A 20,221-nucleotide genomic window follows, 5' to 3' on the forward strand; every position below is an offset into this window, starting at 1 on the left:
CCCATGAATGCAGTTTGGATCATTAATGCATGCAGGAGGTGTGACACCGGAATCGGTATGATTTACCCCGGGAATCCCGACAGCGGCTGCCTGACATGGGTGAAAATCCAGATCGTCACTAAGGTAAGTATTCACTAACCTAATTCCCTCCACTAACCCTAACCCTCCTTAGGGGTGCCTAACCCTAACCTTCCCCCCAGTGCCTAACCCTGATCCCCCCTCCAAGTGCCTAAGCCTAACCCCCCTTCCCCACCGCCTAAACCTAAGTCCCCCGGGGGGGGGTGCCTAACCCTAAGTTTCCCCCCGGGGAAGCCTAACTCTCTGTTAAATTTGTAAATAAACCTTTTAATACATTCCTGCCTATAAACCTCTAAGACAAAACCTGCCTGTACCTTCTAAAACCACAAGATGTCGCTATTTTGATTATACCATTAATGAAATACTGAAACAGTTGAATAGCGGTCCAAAGCGCTAAAGATTATTATTCAGGTAAAGTACAGATGTTACAATGCTATGATCTAATAATGAGCGCAAATAAATTGTACAAACATTAGGTCATAAGTTACAGTTAAAATACATGAAACGGTTATTAAAGATCAAAATACAATGAGCAATATGAGACCAGAGAGACAGAGAGAGAGAGAGAGAGAAAAAGAGACACATTAAAATACAATGAGAGATATATCAATGTCTGCTGAGAGCACATGTTCAAGATGGCTGGTGATGGTGTGTGTGTGTGTGTTTGTGTGTGAGGGGGGGGGTTGGGAATGCTTCCTGCCCTATTGTCCAAACCGCATGGTCTACAAACAAACTCCATTATGAAGCTACCTCATTGAAATCTCCCATAATGCCATAGTTAATTAAATATGCAAGCTGGATATCATATGCCAACACATCAGGCAAACACTGCACCATTTAATATTCCAACATATACAACACAAGCCGATTCCAATATACAACAATACCATCCTACAACAGACCTCATCCAGTAGTCACTAGACCGTGGGGAGGGCGAAGGGCCGAAGCACATGTTTTTCCTTTGTTTGCAAGCCTCATGATCCCTAGGCAAACTTCACCCTGCACCAAGCTGCAACTCCGCAAATCATACATCCATCGATGACCACAACCACAAAGACAATATACCTATCTGGCCCACACAACACTAAAACTGGGCAGAATCACAATTTCCCTTGTTCACCCCACATGGAGGCAAGCCATCTCCAACAAACCGCAGACAACATACCCATCTGACCCACACAACACCACACGGCAACCACCCACGACCATTCAAAGCTGCCATCAATTCAACCTCCACGATACAACACTGACACCACCCTATGATCACATTCATGAGTATACAGCACACACCAAGCCCATCTCTCCCAAGCAGAGATACTGTTCAAGCACATGGCAAGGCCCTAACACAGAACACATGGCAAGGCCCTAACACAGAACACATGGCAAGGCCCTAACACAGAACACATGGCAAGGCCCTAACACAGAACACATGGCATCGCAATCAACCAGCATCAATCATTTACAAATATTACAACAACTCCATAATCAATCCCTTTCCTGCATGCTGATAACAGACTATTGTACCCTACAGTGTAGATGAAGAGTACAGATTAGATAACATATCATCCACTGTATGCTAACACAGACTCATGAATATCCTTAGAAAACTACAAACCACACACCATGCTAAGCTAATAACAGAGTAACACCAAACATAGCTACAGACACCCAAATAGGCTAAATATTGCACATTTTATACTTGGCTATAACCCAGAGGAACTGAGACCCATTTTTCCGTTGTCTTGTCAGGGAGTGAACCTCTCTCTTCCTTCCAAAATCTGCAAGTGTGTCTGCTAAGCTGTGTTTTCTCAGGATGTGCATGCTATGTTCCCGCCCCCTTTTACCTGTGAGGTCATCAGAAAGGGAGTATCCTTTTGATTACTTGAAACTACGGTTAATTAGGTTCTACTCCCAGTTAGCTAGCTCTATTGATTAGACTGGAATAACCAGTCCTTTGGACAAAAATGTAAACAGGCCTACACCATGTTATTGTCTTTTGGTAAAGGTTAGAAATCTGTTACAGGGCATTTATTGGACAATTCCAAATGGATACACAAGGTCTCCAACCTCCTTTTGTATCCCCCACATGCAAATCTAAGCTGCTATGGAAAACAACATTTCAAATAGATATTCTCTCTAACATTCATATTTCATAGCTGCATGTTCTGATCTTCATATTGATGTCACCGGAACGCTGTGGAAACAACAGAGTAGATCAGTACGGCTCCACACACAGTCCAATTGTCATTTACTAAGCCATAGTTACAGAAAACATTCATTTCTTTATATACTGACATTGCATTTAAATTATCCTTTTTGCGTTACGGGACCATTGCTTTTAAATGTATGTATGCGGGGAAAACACCACTGAATTGCGTTGTGCGTCTGAGGGTCGGTGGGGCACTCAGCGAGCAGCACTAAGCTGGAAGGGCATCTATGTGTGTGTGTGGCCATGCCAGTATGATTTTGGGAAGGATCACTAAAAAACTGACTCTATTCTGTTTAACATTGTGTGTATGAGTTGCAGGGAATTTTGCTACTTTTCAAATATAAGTCTGTGTGATATTATAAAGTCCACATGGGCCACATGTACACACACACACATATATATATATTAGGGGTGTGCACCGGCCACTTTTCGTGTTTTGTGTTTTGGTTTTGGATCTGGATCTTTCTTCGTGTTTTGGATCTGGATTGGTTTTGCCAAAACCACCCTTCCGTGTTTTGGGTTCTGGGTTTTGTGTTTTGGATCTGTATTTTTTTTAAAAAAAGCATAAAAACAGCTAAAATCACAGAATTTGTAGGTTTTTCTGCTCCTATGCTATTATTAACCTCAATAACCTTAATTTCCACTCATTTCCAGTCTATTCTGAACACCTCACACCTCACAATAGTGTTTTTATGTCCAAAAGGTTGCACCGAGGTAGCTGGATGACTATGCTAAGCGACACGAGTGGGCGGCACAAACACGTGACCCATCTTGGCGTGAAACTGCAGTGGCAGACAGGATGGAAGTTTGAAAAACTAGGCCCCAAACTGTACATAATGCAAAGAAAAAAAAGAGGTGCAAGATGGAATTGTCCTTGGGCCCTCCCACCCACTCTTATGTTGTATAAACAGGACATGCACACTTTAACAAACCAATCATTTCAGCGCCAGGGTCTGCCATACAACTGTGGCTGAAATGATTGGTTCGTTTGGGCCCCCACAAAACAAGCTGGCAATTAATCTGTCCCTGCACAAACTGGCTCTACGGAGGCAAGATGTCATCCTCATCCTCCTCATCCACCGATTCCTCACCCTCTTCAGTGTGTACATCCTCATCCTCACAGAGTATTAATACGTCCCTGCTGGAACCACAGGTCCCTCTGTACGTTCTGGAGGCTGGTCTCCCTGGAAGAGGAGAACATCATCTTCTCCACATTTTGTGGAAGCAACCTCCTACGCCTTTCGCTGACAAGGTTCCCGGCTGCACTAAACACTCTTTCGGAGTACACACTAGAGGGGGGGGCAACTCAGGTAAAATAGAGCCAGTTTGTACAGGGACCTTCAAATTGCTTCTTTTTCCTGCCAGTACAGGTACGGACTGTCTGACATGCCTACTTGGATGCTGTCACCATGTAATCCTTTAACAGACAGACGCACGCTTGTCGCTGCTGCTTTGAGGATGCAGGTGTGGCTACAGCCCACACAATTCACAAAGACAGAAAAAAGAAGAACAATATTTTTATTGTTTGTGTAGCACACTTTGAGGGTGTCACCACCCTTTAACAGACAGATGCACGCTTGTCGCTGCTGCTTTAAGGATGCAGGTGCGGCTACAGCCCACACATTTCACAAAGACTGAGAAAAAAGAACAATATTTTAATTGTTTGTGTAGCACACTTTGAGGGTGTCACCACCCTTTAACAGACAGACGTACGCTTGTCGCTGCTGCTTTAAGGATGCAGGTGCGGCTACAGCCCACACATTTCACAAAGACCGAAAAAAAAAGAACAATATTTTTATTGTTTGTGTAGCACACTTTGAGGGTGTCACCACCCTTTAACAGACAGATGCACGCTTGTCGCTGCTGCTTTGAGGATGCAAGTGCGGCTACAGCCCACACAATTCACAAAGACAGAAAAAAGAAGAAGAATATTTTTATTGTTTGTGTAGCACACTTTGAGGGTGTCACCACCCTTTAACAGACAGACGCACGCTTGTCGCTGCTGCTTTAAGGATGCAGGTGCGGCTACAACCCACACATTTCACAAAGACCGAAAAATAAAGAACAATATTTTAATTGTTTGTGTAGCACACTTTGAGGATGTCACCACCCTTTAACAGACAGACGCACGCTTGTCGCTGCTGCTTTGAGGATGCAGGTGGAATCTAGACGGGATTTGGAACCGGGGACACACTACCTCCATCAATTGTCTAAATCCCACTGCACTAATGGCGGATACCGGACGCATGTCTAACACTGACATAGCAGTCAAGGCCTCAGTTATACGTTTTGCTTCAGGATGACTGCTGTCGTACTTCATCCTCATCGCTAGGGACTGTTGGAGGGTCAATTGTTTAGTAAAAGTAGTGATGTTCCTACTTCCTCTCTGGGATGATGAACAATTCCCAGCAGCAGCAATAGCACTAGGAGGAAGTGGTTCTTGATCTTTCCCTATTTTATTTTTATCGGAGAAAGTTTGGTCCTCCATTTATGTTATATTGATATATAAAGCGCACACAAACACAGAAAATATTTTTTTATTTTTGCTGGAGAGTAGTGCACTTTGTGGGTTACACCACCCTTTAAGAAATGAGCCAGCCGGCTCTTTACTTATGACACAGGCGCACGCTTGGCACTACTTTGTTGATGCACGTGCGGCTACTGCGCACACAATTCACAAACACAGAAAATATATATTTTTTTGGTTTGGACTGGAGTGTACTTTGGGGGTTACAGCACCCTTTAACGGTCAAGCCAGCCGGCCCTTTACTTATTACACAGGTGCACGCTTGGCACTACTTTGTTGATGCACGTGCGGCTACTGCGCACACAATTCACAAACACAGAAAATATATATATTTTTGGTTTGGACTGGAGTGTACTTTGGGGGTTACAGCACCCTTTAACGGTCAAGCCAGCCGGCCCTTTACTTATGACACAGGCGCACGCTTGGCACTACTTTGTTGATGCACGTGCGGCTACTGCGCACACAATTCACAAACACAGAAAATAATTTTTTTTTTGGTTTGGACTGGAGTGTACTTTGGGGGTTACAGCACCCTTTAATGGTCAAGCCAGCCGGCCCTTTACTTATGACACAGGCGCACGCGCACACAATTCACAAACACAGAAAATATTTTTTTTTTTGGTTTGGACTGGAGTGTACTTTGGGGGTTACAGCACCCTTTAACGGTCAAGCCAGCCAGCCCTTTACTTATGACACAGGCGCACGATTGGCACTACTTTGTTGATGCACGTGCGGCTACTGCGCACACAATTCACAAACACAGAAAAATTTTTTTTTTTGGTTTGGAGTGTACTTTGGGGCTTACAGCACCCTTTAATGGTCAAGCCAGCCGGCCCTTTACTTATGACACAGGCGCACGCTTGGCACTACTTTATTGATGCACGTGCGGCTACTGCGCACACAATTCACAAACACAGAAAATATTATTTTTTTTGGTTTGGACTGGAGTGTACTTTGGGGGTTACAGCACCCTTTAACGGTCAAGCCAGCCGGCCCTTTACTTATGACACAGGCGCACGCTTGGCACTACTTTGTTGATGCATGTGCGGCTACTGTGCACAGAATTCACAAACACACAAAAAATATAATTTTTTTAGCACTTGGGGGGAGCACCCCTGATGGACAGAGCACCCCCTGGACAACACTACAGCACCCCTTTAGGACTGGGACACTGCACAGGACTTTGGAGTGGACACAGCCCCTATGGAGAACTGACTGCACAACACAGTCCAGCCAGCCCCTATGGACTTTGAAGTAGTGGACACAGCCCCTATTAACAACAGCAGCACAGCACAACACAGCCAGCCCCTATGGACTTTGAAGTAGTGGACAACAGCAGCACTACACTACACTACACTACACAGCACTAACTCCCACCCTCCCTCTTCACTGTCCACAGCCGAGTGAGAAAATGGCGCCGACGCGGGTACCTTATATAGGATCCAAAACCTGCGAGACTCGGAAGGCGGGATGATGACGTTTTGCCTCGATGTCAGATCCGAGTCAGGCGGGAAAAGTCGAGCCTGACTCGGATCGGACTCGGATCGGGGGGGCTCGGGGGGGTTCGGATTTCAGAAATCCGAACCCGCTCACCCCTAATATATATATATATATATATATATATACACACATACATATATACACACATACACATATATATATATATATATATATATATATATATATATACACACACACACACAAGCACACATGTATTTTTCTGATGTTTTTAAACTGCAATTGCAAAATGTGTTTATACAGTGAATTTAATTCTCATACAGGAAGGAGGCTTCCAGCTGTGCTGTCGGAGCCTCCCTGTTTAGTCTGCCTGTGTTTGAGGAAGGCTGACTATGTACCTTTGTTTACAAAATAGTGCTGTGAGATTTTATTTCTAAGATGGAGTCTTGGCCCTTTACAAGACAGCATTGCGCAGATTCCAATTGCAAACAGATTCTGTCTTCGCCAATTATCCGGTTTTGACATCTCCCTCCCCATAGCCTAACCATAACCCCCCGGGAGCTCTAAACCAAACCCCCCCCCCCCCCCCGGCTGCCCGCGCTCAGCGCCAGGCGTCATCGACGCACATCATACACGCATCATGTATGGCAGGTCTGACCAGCCGCAAACACTGTAGGTCTTCCCATATGCAGAGAGGTCTCATGCTGCGAATGCAATCGCTATGGCTAATTTATGCACGCCCATGAAACGGCGTTGGAATGGTCAGACACGCCTGCATTTACTTACCCACCCCACGTTACCTCTCTCAAACGCTGAGACACTCACTTTGTGAATGGATCCTTTGTGCGTACGTAAACGCAAAACAATTGCTACGTGTGCGTAGTGCGTCTTACACGCATGCACAATGGCAAGTAATTGCTCGAACTGTGTAATCATTGGCATTACGTCCGCTGCTTAACCAGGCCCTTAATCACTTCTTTTGGAGAAGTCCAAATGACTGTAGCATCTCTTGTCAGGGCTGTGGAATCGGTACACCAAACCTGACTCCAACTCTATTTTACTAATCTTCGACTCCTACTCCAACTGCTTCATAACTGGCAAATGTGCATTTTACATGCATTCTATCTAGACTACAATTTGAAACTTAAATATATGCTACAAGTGATTTAATTAAGGTTCAAATGGTAGTTTATGCCATGAGATAGTAGAAGAATACATGTAAAATATTGCAGAATTGGTTAATTAGTATTATGACAGCAGCTTGGGGTAATTATTGCAGTCTAGTCTGACGGTGATGCTTCACGGAGCTTGAATATGGGATAGAGCAGCTGCACAGACATCAGCAAATCTATGGGTGCTGGATGTGTGGCACGGGGCCCTCTGGACTAATGAACTTATGTGCACCACACACAATCAACCCATTATAAATACGCCACTGCCTCTGCTGTACCAACATTTGTTTGTTTAGTACTCCTTTCCTATCTCTAGCCTGTACTCTACCTCAGCCAAAATTATTAGTATCATATTATGTGTTTCTAATGGTGCGTTCAACGATTGTGGGTCCCTATGTATCCAGGTAGGCCTGCATGCACATGCGATGGTCGATATCGTTATCGTCCATACGTGCCCGCGCATCGCTGGTCGTTTGCGGGTTGGTAGGCACCAAATAATGAACGATCTGAACGATAACGATATGGTCGATATCGTTCATATCGTGCATTTTTATCGTACCGTGTGTACGCACCATTACACCACACATATCAGTCTGGACAAGGAACACTTCAACTCACTATGCAGGTAGGTTTTTTTTTCCTGTTTTCAACAAAGTTTTATTATTTTATAACAGAGAACAAACACTGCCCTAGTGTTCACTCTACAACACTTTATTGGCTATATCCTCCTGCCATTTATCATCTTTTTATTTTTTCAGGCTCATGTGTTCAGAGATAAATGAGGCTGATCTGGAGGAGTGTCTGGGAACTGGGGATGATGAGTCATAGACACCTATACATGCGTTAATGTTATTAGTGATATTTATACAAAAAGTTTTTATTTTGAATCCAAAGTTGGTCAATTTCTTCCAACTCCAGCTCCACCTAAAATTGACTCTGGCTGCACAGCCCTGGCCCTTGTTCTACAGAGCACTCTAGGGGTTTATTTACTAAGCGTTGGATTCTAAAACCCGGCTCTTCTGATCGTGTTTATGCCCGAAACTTAAAAGGGCAATGGTTTTACTTGTCGTGTTTTGCTATTAAAATCATTGCCCTTTTAAATTTAGGGCAGAATCACGATCGAAAACACCGGGATTTAGAACCCGACACTTTGTAAGTAAACCCCTAGATCAGTATTGTATTGTTATTTGTGTACATAATATAATGGATAGCACACGGACTCACCACTTCCGTGATTCTACAAATAATTCAGCTGGTATCTTATGCTGAACTGTATCCTGCATTCTAAATAATTTCTCCCTAATGACCCTGGTCAATTGGACTGTAGTAAATGAATGTCACTCTTGTATTTTGTTTTTAGATAGTTTAAATGAACACTTTCAGGAGACAAAAACAATTGAATTAAAAAAGCAGAAAAGTCTTCATCATTTCCACCTCTCAGATGAAGAAGAAGAGTCACCTGGGAAATTGTCCTTCATTAAAAATAAAAAGCAAACAGACAGAAATAGCAGCACAGAGCCAGACCACAGCCTGATCAGCAATGATATTAATAAGGGAGACTATAACCATGGACTGCTGAAATCACCAGACAAAGAAGGTACACCAACCCCAAAGCCCAGAGAGTCCAGGATGAAGCATCCACCCTCCCGTAAGTGTTTGCTTAGAACATGTTTTACACAAATTTTGTGTTAACATAAATATACAGAAAAATGACTTATGTGTCTGGCTGCTCTATCATGACGCCCATTTCATGAGACATACAGAAATGACCCTTGTTTCTTGGTCCTTTCTTTCTATATCTCATGTAAAGGAGCACTTTGAAATATGTATTTCCGAGTACAAATAATGTAGGGTGGTTTGTATGACAGGGGGTCATGAGTACTTAGTTACTTATTTAAAGTGTATTCACTTATAGGGCAGTAAAACAATGTGGTCTGCAGAGTTCAGCCTAAATTCCCCTTGTGCCCTCTTATGTGTGGAGAGGTGGATCTTTGGCATGCATGTGCGACCACAGTGCATTGAGGCGTGTGCACATATAAGTGTGGCATGGCTCCTTGAGATGATGCATCTAATTCTGAGTAGATTGCATCTGCAGTTCCTGCTGTTAGTTACCATATTAGCAGCCTTACATCTTGCAGGTACTTGTGGGCGTCTTAAGACAGGCTGGTGGACGTCTGCATACACAATCGCACGCTAAGACATAGTGGGCGTGCTAATGCCTTGCCGTGCGATCGCATCTAGTGAGCGGGTCTGAATCAGGTCCTCAGTTCACACATGTGCTCAGAGAGGGTGGGAGGAGGTGGAGAGATCTGAATGGATCCCTTTTCGCATTCTGGGATGAAATTTCAGTTTTTGGAGATTGACAGGCAGCCATACCAGGCCAACAATGGAGAATACACTCGTTTCTTATCTTAAAATGTGTAATGGGCGTTTTCAGCTTAAATAATGGGCCGTAATTCTTAAATTTCAAGTAGGAGCTAGCTGCACTATGCGCTGTAAAACATTAAAATTGTAATTACCGATCTTCAGCACTAGATGGCAGCAAAGATCTGCGAACATAGTTATTTGATCTACGTACTTGCCTTATTTATTCTGCAGATCAGTCATTGTTACATGTTTGGGTTATCTAAGTAATACATACAGATGTGTCCTCATACATCTAGCCTGAATACCCATGTGGTGTGAGATGCCTGGCACGAGTGAGCCGCTAGGTCCCGTGCGATTCTGCTAGCGCTGGGCGTCTTATTTGCATATTTTTCACCCGGAAATGAGTCACCATGCAATGTATTAAGATGCACCAGGAGACTGATTCATTTGATATGTGACACTTGTATATCTGTGTGCGTCTGAGTTAGAGATGGAGGCAATGCCAATATGTACGCAGACTAAGCGATTAGCTGCCATTGTGCAGGCATGTAAGCCGCACTGCGCATGTGCAGTGATTGAATTGCATTTACACTCACACAGAGATTCACTCGCAAAGTGAGTGACAGGTAGTCAGCATTTGGGGGAAGTACCTGGGGTGGTTAGAAAAATGCAGGCATGTCGGTCCGTTTAAACACTGTTTTCTGGGTGTCCAATGCTTCTGGTTTTGTGTGTGAGCGGTGATGTGAGATGCTTTCTGTAGACATCTCTAAGCACTGGATGGCGAGTCATTAGCATATTTTCACAATTGCGATCTGTGAGAGATCGCAGCTACAATGACATTTGCGTCCATGTCTGAAGCAGGCCCTAAGTCTGTATACAAAGAAAAACGGTACTCGGTGTGGAATAAAGTTGCGGCTTGTGCATCGAATCACTTTGTATACAGATTCAGAGACTCAATCGCACACAGATATACAAGTGTCACATATCATATTAATCAGTACAGTCTCCTCGTGTGTCCTGGTCACATGGTATTGCGCCTAAGACGCATTTTCGGGTGAAAAAGACGCCAGACGCTAACAGAATCGCACAGAATGTGGGACACCAAGAGGTGCTATTTGGCACAACTGCTGCAAGAATGAGGACACATCTGTAGATGAATAGCTATAATAAGCTATAATAACCTAATAGTGACCGTTTTCAGAATTCATTTCTGGAAGAATAACAAATTACTATCATTGCCTGCACTGGTGGTATAGATGTTATTATTGAATATTCAGTTATGACAATAATGGGGCTGCACAAGTCCTTCACCAGAAGCACGAGATGTGTGACACAATCAAATGATCTTTATACATGGTCATAAGGTTTTCGTGTAGTGTTGTTTACAGTACATGTAATTATTGGTGCAATGGTACCACAAAATGCCAATGCATGACACTAAATAGAGCTTGGCATATTCTGCACTGCTGGCAATACCAGGTCTATTTGACTGGTGTAATCAGAATTAGAGATGTGCAGTTCGGTTCTCACGCTGTTCATATCACCAACTTATTGCAAGTTGGGCTCTGAGAACGTCAATCGAGTCAAAAGCGAACCACTCATCTCTAAAAAGCACTGCAATAATTACTTTCATCACTAGATGGCAGCAAGGTAATTCCAAAACATGTATGCCGAGGATTGCAGTGCTTAAAAGGGTTGTCTTTATGCATCATTCACCTTTTCATTTTTGATTAATAAAAGTATTTCCATAAATCTAAAAAATAATGTTTTATATGATATTAATTAATGTATGTGACTAATGTATGTACCCATCTCCTTCATATCCAGCTCGAGGTATTAATGCTTCTGTGTCTGAGGAAAGCTTTAAGCCAACTCCACAGCATAGGAACTTACTAAAAAAAAGCAGTCACCTAGAAGATAAAGCTGAGGGAGAGCAGCCCAGCACCAAACTGTCCTCGCTGTCCGCTCCTTCCTCTCTAACGAGTCTTAACGATACGGTTCCAGTTTCTGAAAAACAATCATTTTCCGAGAGATGTAGCCCAGAGGTAATTACAGTGTTCAACCGTATGCATCTTTCTGACTAGAGAAAATGTTAGAACTCATTGCTTTAATCAAAACCATTTCCATTTTATATACTCTGTTTGGAAGCCTACAGCTATAGTGAATGGTCTTTGACCCTTATGTGAAGATTGCCATTGTACTATAGTGAATGACAATTGGTGACTTGTAATGAATGCAAAAAAACCCAAGATTTTTTTACATATGATTTAGAAAATAAGTACCGGTAATACTTGACATATATAGGATTTTCTTATGACTTACTCATTCTACACTTATAAGCAGTTGTCACACTAATCCGGTCCTGACTTGTCATACATATGGAGGATTATGTACAGTAGTGTTTAGATTAGGTGTAGTTAATGACACATATATGTATGTTCAGCACTAGTGGGAATGGAGAGCGCTATCTGCTTCCACACTGGGGACACTTGATACAGTCAAAAAGATTGGAAAACAACAGGTATTCCTATCCAGGTGTTACACAGGGCTGCGTTTCCCCAGCAGCTGTTTCTTAATGGGGATAGTTAGTCTCTAAATTAAGAGTAGTAATTTAATTTATGTGTATGTTTTTATTTTAAATACAGGTTTTTTAATCCATTCCATGTGATGATATATTGATAATCACAGTTACCACAAAAGCACTGTTTCACTGTGTATATTCATAGTATACACTTACTACAATATTCTACTGGGGTAGATTATTATTTACCATAATAATTATACCATGCGTTATATATTTGAGAGTTGTCTGTTAAGCAGAAATACTTGTTAAACAATTGTGACCTATTTGTTAAAATAAGTCATAAACAGAAAGTTCCGTCTGTCTTGTTATTGAAGGGCTATCTCTTTCAATAATAAAAGTTTGATGAACCCACTGCCAAGACCTCCATTATCCCTGAGATCAACAATGGCAAACTCCACTCTGTGCTCTCTCCTTCTAGACAGAGCTGCCTGGAGAATGAAATGCTGCCAGGCCTAGGGATGGCAGGTTTGCCAGCTGTTGAACTCCCCAGACACAAAACATAACTAAGCATCAGGTGCTTTTCATTGCTGAACCTTTACACGTTTGCTATAAAAAATAGACTTGAATAATTCTTGTAATTGTAAAAGCGCATTTTACACTCACGTACCCTACATTTTCAGTGAATTGATTTGAATGATAGATGAAAGATTGTATATAAGTGGCACCTTAAAAGTGGTTTTCATTTTTACAAACAAAAGAAAGTACACAACAAGTTTTCTCCATTAAGCAGGCTAGCGTCGTGAAGGTCACAGTATGAAGATGATAAAAAAAACTAATTAAATTCTAGTGGCTATTCCAGATATAGTATGTAATTATTATGTATGTTGCTACGAGAGGTCTTCATATTCATAACTGTGACAATAGTGACTCATATGCTCTTGTAATCCCTGTAGATGTCATTTAACTAGGAACAAATGATATCGGCCTGCATACACAAACCAGAAGGGTCATTCCATGCCAAATCATCACAAAAAAAGTGACTTTCATATGTAAAATTTTCAGTAGTTCTCGATTTTTTAGCGAACATACATAAAATTGTACGTATGTGCTGTATGTATGTATATATAGAGATATATATATATATATATATATATATATATATATTGTGATACTTGGGGTAATTAGCCTGGTAGACTAGTGTCAGTGGTGCAGTGATTAGGTGCAGAATCAGACTCCACACTTGGCATTCCAGTGCTTTTATTCCAGTATAATCAGGAACAAACAGAAAATAATAAATGCCTAGCCCTTTCTTAGGGCACTAGCTCACTTCATGAACCCTCTCTACAGAAGCAGCTACTCTGCATGAAAGTCTCTCACAGTCTCTGAGATTGGAGGTCCTTCCTGCCACAAGCAGGACTGTACACTGGCCTCCTGACCTGGTATAGCTTCCTTAGCTTGTTGGCTGCCGCCTCTCACAGTCTGGCCTGCTTCCTTGCAGGTACCATAGCTCAGTCCCAGATTTGGATAGCGTCCCTGTATCTTACAGGTCTAGGCTCAGGCCTCCTGGCCCTCACTGGCTTGCTAGCACAGTGAGCTCTGTCTGACTGGTCTGCCTCAGTCCTCCCTGGACTGAGGACCTCATTCATAGCCACTCGCAAAATGCGAGCGCTCGCCCTGAATGAGGGCGGCCGCTTCTCTGTAAAGCGCTGGCTGCTCGCTAAGCTGTGGGTGACCACCCACAGCTTTAGCGAGCAGCCAGGTTGATGGTCGCGATGGTCCATCGCAACCATCGGGGCTTGCGACAAGACCCTTTTGGTAGGGTCTCATCTGCCGCAAGCCCCAGTGAGCTTTCGGCTCTAGTAGAGCCGGAAGCTCACCACTGACATCACGAGTGATGTCAGTGGGGCCTTCCCCAAACGGCAGGCGTTCCTTCGGGAACACCTCCGTTTGGCCAGCCACCCCCCTCCCGCCTACAAAACGGTGCGAGCTGTCGATCACCATCGACAGCCACCCCTTTTGTAGTGAGTCCCGGAGCGAGAGATTTTGTCTCTTGCTCCGGGGCTTGCGCACGTGCAGTGTGGCCGCTGCACGTGCGCAGGGCCTCAACATCGACCCGCTTGCGAGAAGGTCTGAATGAGGCCCTGAGTTCACTCCGCAGCCCTTACACCTCTTCCCAGAATCCTTTTCTTCTCTGTGTGGGAGAATCTCTCCTGCCCCACACAGAATCCGCTGCTCACCAGCGCCATCTCTGGTGATACTACCACTATATATATATATATATATATATATATATATACATACATATACTGCTCAAAAAAATAAAGGGAGGACTAAAATAACACATCCTAGATCTGAATGAATGAAATATTCTTATTAAATACTTTGGCCCTGATTCAGAGCCGGACGCTCTGACCAGAGCGCTCGCTCTGAATCAGGGCCCACCTCCATTAAAATGCAGCGTCCTCATGGACGCTCGTATACTGCGAGTGAAAGCCTGCGGTTGGGTTTCTCAACCGCAAGGCCAGGAGTGATTTTGGCTCTATCTTCCCTTGGGAACGCCTCCGTCTGGCAGGCACGCCCCCGGAACGCCCACCAAAGGGGGCGTGCTGTCAGTCACCATCGACAGCACGCCCCCTTTGATGAGACACTCCGAGCGAAGGAAAGTCCTTCGCTCGCCAGATCTCGCGCAAGCGCACGACGGAGCTACCTCCGTCGTGCGCATGCGCAGTGGGGAACATCGACCCACTTGCGTGCGTACTGCGAGTGGGTCTGAATGACCCCCTTTGTTCTTTACATAGTTGAATGTGCTGACACCAAAATCACACAAAAATTATGATTGGAAATCAAATTTATTAACCCATGGAGGTCTAGTTTTGGAGCCACACTCAAAATTAAAGTGGAAAAACACACTACAGGCGGCTCCAACTTTGATGTAATGTCCTTAAAACAAGTCAAACTGAGGCTCAGTAGTGTGTGTGGCCTCCACGTGCCCGTATGACCTCCATACAACGCCTGGGCGTGCTCCTGATGAGGTGGCGGATGGACTCCTGAGGGATCTCCTCCCAGACCTGGACTAAAGCATCTGCAAACTCCTGGACAGTCTGTGATGCAACGTGGCGTTGGTGGATGGAGCGAGACATGGCGTCCCAGATGTGCTCAATTGGATTCAGGTCTGGGGAACGGGCGGGCCAGTCCATAGCATCAATGCCTTCGTCTTGCAGGAACTGATCACACACTCGAGCCACATGAGGTCTAGCATTGTCTTGCATTAGGTGGAACCCATGGCCAACCGCACCAGCATATGGTCTCACAAGTGGTCTGAGGATCTCATCTCGGTACCTAATGGCAGTCAGGCTACCTCTAGCGAGCACATGGAGGGCTGTGCGGCCCCCCAAAGAAATGCCACCCCACACCATTACTGACCCACTGCCAAACCTGTCATGCTGGAGGATGTTGCAGGTAGCAGAACGTTCTCCTTGACGTCTCCAGACTCTGTCACGTCTGTCACATGTGCTCAGTGTGAACCTGCTTTCATCTGTGAAGAGGCGCCAGTGGCGAATTTGCCAATCTTGGTGTTCTCTGGCAAATGCCAAACGTCCTGCACGGTGTTGGGCTGTAAGCACAACCCCCACCTGTGGACGTCGGGCCCTCATACCACCCTCATGGAGTCTGTTTCTGACTGTTTGAGCAGACACATGCACATTTGTGGCCTGCTGGAGGTCATTTTGCAGGGCTCTGGCAGTGCTCCTCCTGTTCCTCCTTGCACAAAGGCGGAGATAGCGGTCCTGCTGCTGGGTTGTTGCCCTCCTACGGCCTCCTCCACGTCTCCTGATGTACTGGCCTGTCTCTTGGTAGCGCCTCCATGCTCTGGACACTACGCTGACAGACACAGCAAACCTTCTTGCCACAGCTCCCATTGATGTGCCATCCTGGATGAGTTGCACTACCTGAGCCACTTGTGTGGGTTGTAGACTCCGTTACATGCTACCACTAGAGTGAAAGCACCACCAGCATTTAAAAGTGACCAAAACATCAGCCAAAAAGCATAGGAACTGATAAGTGGTCTGTGGTCACCACCTGCAGAACCACTCCTTTATTGGGGGTGTCTTGCTAATTGCCTATAATTTCCACCTGTTGTCTATTCCATTTGCACAACAGCATGTGAAATTGATTGTCAATCAATGTTGCTTCCTAAGTGGACAGTTTGATTTCACAGAAGTGTGAATGACTTGGAGTCACATTGTGTTGTTTAAGTGTTCCCTGTATTTTTTTGAGCAGTGTGTGTGTGTGTGTGTGTGTATATATAGCGTTCCCGCTAGGCTGTTTTAGCGGGGCGCGGCGCCCTGCCCTCTTTCTGGAAGGCAAAAAGCACCCTGCCCTCCTAACAGCCTGCGGGAACCGTCTTCACCCGCGGGTCGCAGTGTCCCGCGGGTGAAGAAATGTGCGGTGACCCGGTCACCGCCGGAGAATAGACGCCGGGCGCATGCGCCGGGCATCTATTCTTCCTGTCTGCAGGGCTTGGGGGCTGCCCGGCGTGTCCGTTAAAGCCGGGCACGCCCCCAAGAGTGACGAAAAGGGGACGCGTCTTATAGACACGCCCCCTTTTCGATGACCACGCCCCCTTCTCGGTCACGCGCACACCTTCGGCGCGCACACGGGCATGCCCTCTCTAGCTCCGGCGCCCTGCCTCACGCCGGAGCTAGAGGGAACACTATATATATATATATATATATATATATATAGTCCAAATAGGTCCAGACTCTCTTCTTCAATAATAATATATATACACAGTGTGTGTATATATGTGCTATCTTAAACATCTCTATTATTTTGTCTTTGTTAAGCTTTATATATATATATATATATACAGCGTTTACTGATACAGTACACCTAGGGGCCTAATCAATTGCCGGCGAAAAGTCCTGGACTTTTTGCCTGGCGCAGTTTCCACCTACATCGTTGGTTTTGTGTCCGGAAAAGTATCGCACGCGCGCCCGCTTTTCTCTTTATTCAATTCCAAGGGACGCGAAAAAGGGTATACGGTGAAACTCAAATAGGCAAAAAGGGCTGTTAGTTTTGGGGAAATCACCTTGACACCCCCTAAAAGATGCACTGACATGGGGGATCAGTATGGATACCCCCGAATAGCCCTGCTGAAGGTATTTGGGGTACTTAAATGATCTCAATAGGTGCTAATATGCGTATTTGCATGAGGGGTGAAGAATAGCATTTAGCAATATTTTTTCTGCAAAATAACTAGTCCCAGCAAATTTGGGGTACCTGAATATGGGGCTAGCATATTTAAATGTTGCTAAAGTGAAGTTTTAAAAATCATGGAAAATCCACCTGCCGCAAACACCTGCAAAGTAAAAAACACCTGGGGAATACTTGGGGACCCCCCTGGAGTCTATTTCGCTAGTTTGTATTTTTGTCCCCCGACTTTGCACTTTTTCGCCCCCAAAACAAAAGTACTTTTATTGTGTTTTCTAAAGTTTTTTCTTTTTACTTTTTTTTGACACAGTTTACCTTTGGGGGATTGTCCTAACACTGCACAGGGGTTGCCGCAACTTTGCACCCCAAAACCCCAAATCTGCACTTTTTTCCGCCTCCATTTAGAGGCATCTTTTTCGCCTATCTGAATGCATTGACTTTCCGCTTAGGTGAAAAGTCATTGCAATTGAACTGGGCAGAAAGTCTTCAGCTGGCAAAATTACGTCATTGGCGAAAACTTTTTGCCGATCACGGCTTTTCGCCAGTAGTTGAATACGGCCCTTAGTTGCAATTATGTACAATATATTTTAATGAACATGTAAAACTTGTTTTTTTATTTCTAACATAAACAATCACTTTGGTTTTGAAGAAGTAGTAAAGGTATACTTGGGACTAGATTGCTTTTTAGGTCATTCCATATCAAATCATCACATCTTCCAACCCGACCGTCTCAGATTTTCATCAAATTTGATAGGATGATAGACGGTATAAAGTAACTTTCATATGTAAAATTTTAGCCCACGGTGATACATGGTGTTCATGCTACAGGATTGCAAACATGACAAAAAATGTAAAATTTATGCTTGCAAGGTCAACTAAAACGAATCATAACTTTGCTTCTGATTGTGGTAGAACTTTCATGTTGGTCTTGTTTTCAAGACAGGGGCGTGCATAAATTATCCACTGCGATGCTTTATGCAGCTTGAGTACTCATAGCATGCGATGAAGTTTTCTGTCTTCCCCTCATCTCTGCCACTTCCTCCATCTTCACCACTCTGACCCCCCAACCGTGCCTCTCTGCCTTTCCCCTCCCACCCGCACCACTCTGTCTTCCAACACATCCACACCAATCTGTCTTCCTCAATCCCTACTGTTGTGTGTTCTCCCATTGTACTAGTCTGTATTCCTCATCCACACCAATCTGTCTTTACCCATCTGTACTGCTCTGTCTTCTCGCATCCATGCCACTCTGTACCCCCTATTCATGTTGCTCTGTTCCCCCATGTCCACTATTGTTTTCCAACAATCTGCATCACTTTGGTTCGCCCCCATCTGTACTGCCTCTCCACGCCTTTCTGTCTGCCCTATCCACACCGCTCTGTCTTCTCCCCACATCCACCATAATCTTATCCCATTTGCGCAGCTCAATGTTCTGCTCAGACCTCAGTTGCACAGACTACATGTGTGTATTCCAATTAGCACACAATTCTGTGAATTAGCAGCTCCACCATTTTGTGAGTGACAGCAATCTCACTCTGTGAGACTGCTGAATCTGCAGTTAACCACATGGTGTGATGGCATAACATATCTGTATTACGCAAGGAACAAGTCCATTAAGGCGTCAGCCTTAATGAGCGTAATTTCATTGCTTTTTGAGGTTTGAGTGGCAGAAATTCAATAGGTTTTGTGAAATTTTAGATCATGTCTAAGAAGCTTTAATGGGACATGTGAAACCGAAAGGTTTTTTGTCTATGGAATATATATATATATATATATATATATATATGTATTTATATATAAAACATACATACATAAAATTGTACGTTTGTATATATGTTCGCAAAAAAATTGAACTACTGAACCGATCTTGATCAGGTTTTCACTGAAATGTTCCTTGAGTAACATAGACTGCACACACACACACAAAAGATCTCTGTGCACTTAGAGCGCTTGATGCCTCAGTCACTGCAGCACAGTAGCATCCATGAGCATAGGGAACTGCTCTCAGAAGGGCACTCCCAGGGGGGTAAAGGAGCCTCTGAGTAAACCTCTGGTCTGCTGTGGGTACTAATTTCAAGCAAGAGTACCTTAGACTACAAAGCAAATGATGCCGAGTGCTTCTAGGTCAGCTGTCCTCCCTGGCTAAGCGCTGCCTTCATGTTATGATTGTAATCAAGGAATACTGAACTGGCACTCAGCTACACACATAACAATACTTCTCCCTATTGCCCTCCGTACTGATAAGTCACAGACAGATGCGGAGCACTCTGAGAATAAGCACAGACTCAGATATGTAAGGTAGAAACCATTGTTTCAATGCTATTGCAATTTCGTCAAGGTTACATTGATGATAAATAAATTAAGAGATGGAAAATCAGAAGACCTACTATTCTTTATGTGTGTTAGTACATCTATTTGTCAACCGAGCATATTTCAAGGTGCCTTCCTACAGTATTTCACAGGATCACTCCCATAAGAGAAGTCCTGCTACTTTTTTGGGTCTGCAACTGTGTAGGTTGAAAACGAAGGAATATTTATTTAAACATTTCACTTTGTCTTCCAAAATACTGTCTGTTTCGCTTCAATTATATCCTAAATTAACCATGAGAGTGAGGGAACATTGAAGCTGCCTTGACGATATACTGTAGATTACTTTTATGTATTTTAAGATGTTT

General features: G+C 44.0%; 1 protein-coding gene across 1 annotated transcript in view; it reads left to right on the forward strand.

Moving 5' to 3' along the window:
* The window catches only part of MAP9 (microtubule associated protein 9), a 312,585-nt gene that overhangs the window by 25,440 nt on the left and 266,924 nt on the right, over positions 1–20,221 (forward strand). The window contains exons 4-5 of the mRNA XM_088475315.1: positions 8,805–9,092; positions 11,639–11,856. Coding sequence (XP_088331441.1) covers positions 8,805–9,092; positions 11,639–11,856 — 506 coding nt within the window. The remainder of the gene's footprint in view (positions 1–8,804; positions 9,093–11,638; positions 11,857–20,221) is intronic.

This window comes from Taudactylus pleione, unplaced genomic scaffold, assembly GCF_031769625.1.
Source record: "Taudactylus pleione unplaced genomic scaffold, aTauple2 ptg000170l, whole genome shotgun sequence".
NCBI classification, from domain to species: domain Eukaryota; kingdom Metazoa; phylum Chordata; class Amphibia; order Anura; family Myobatrachidae; genus Taudactylus; species Taudactylus pleione.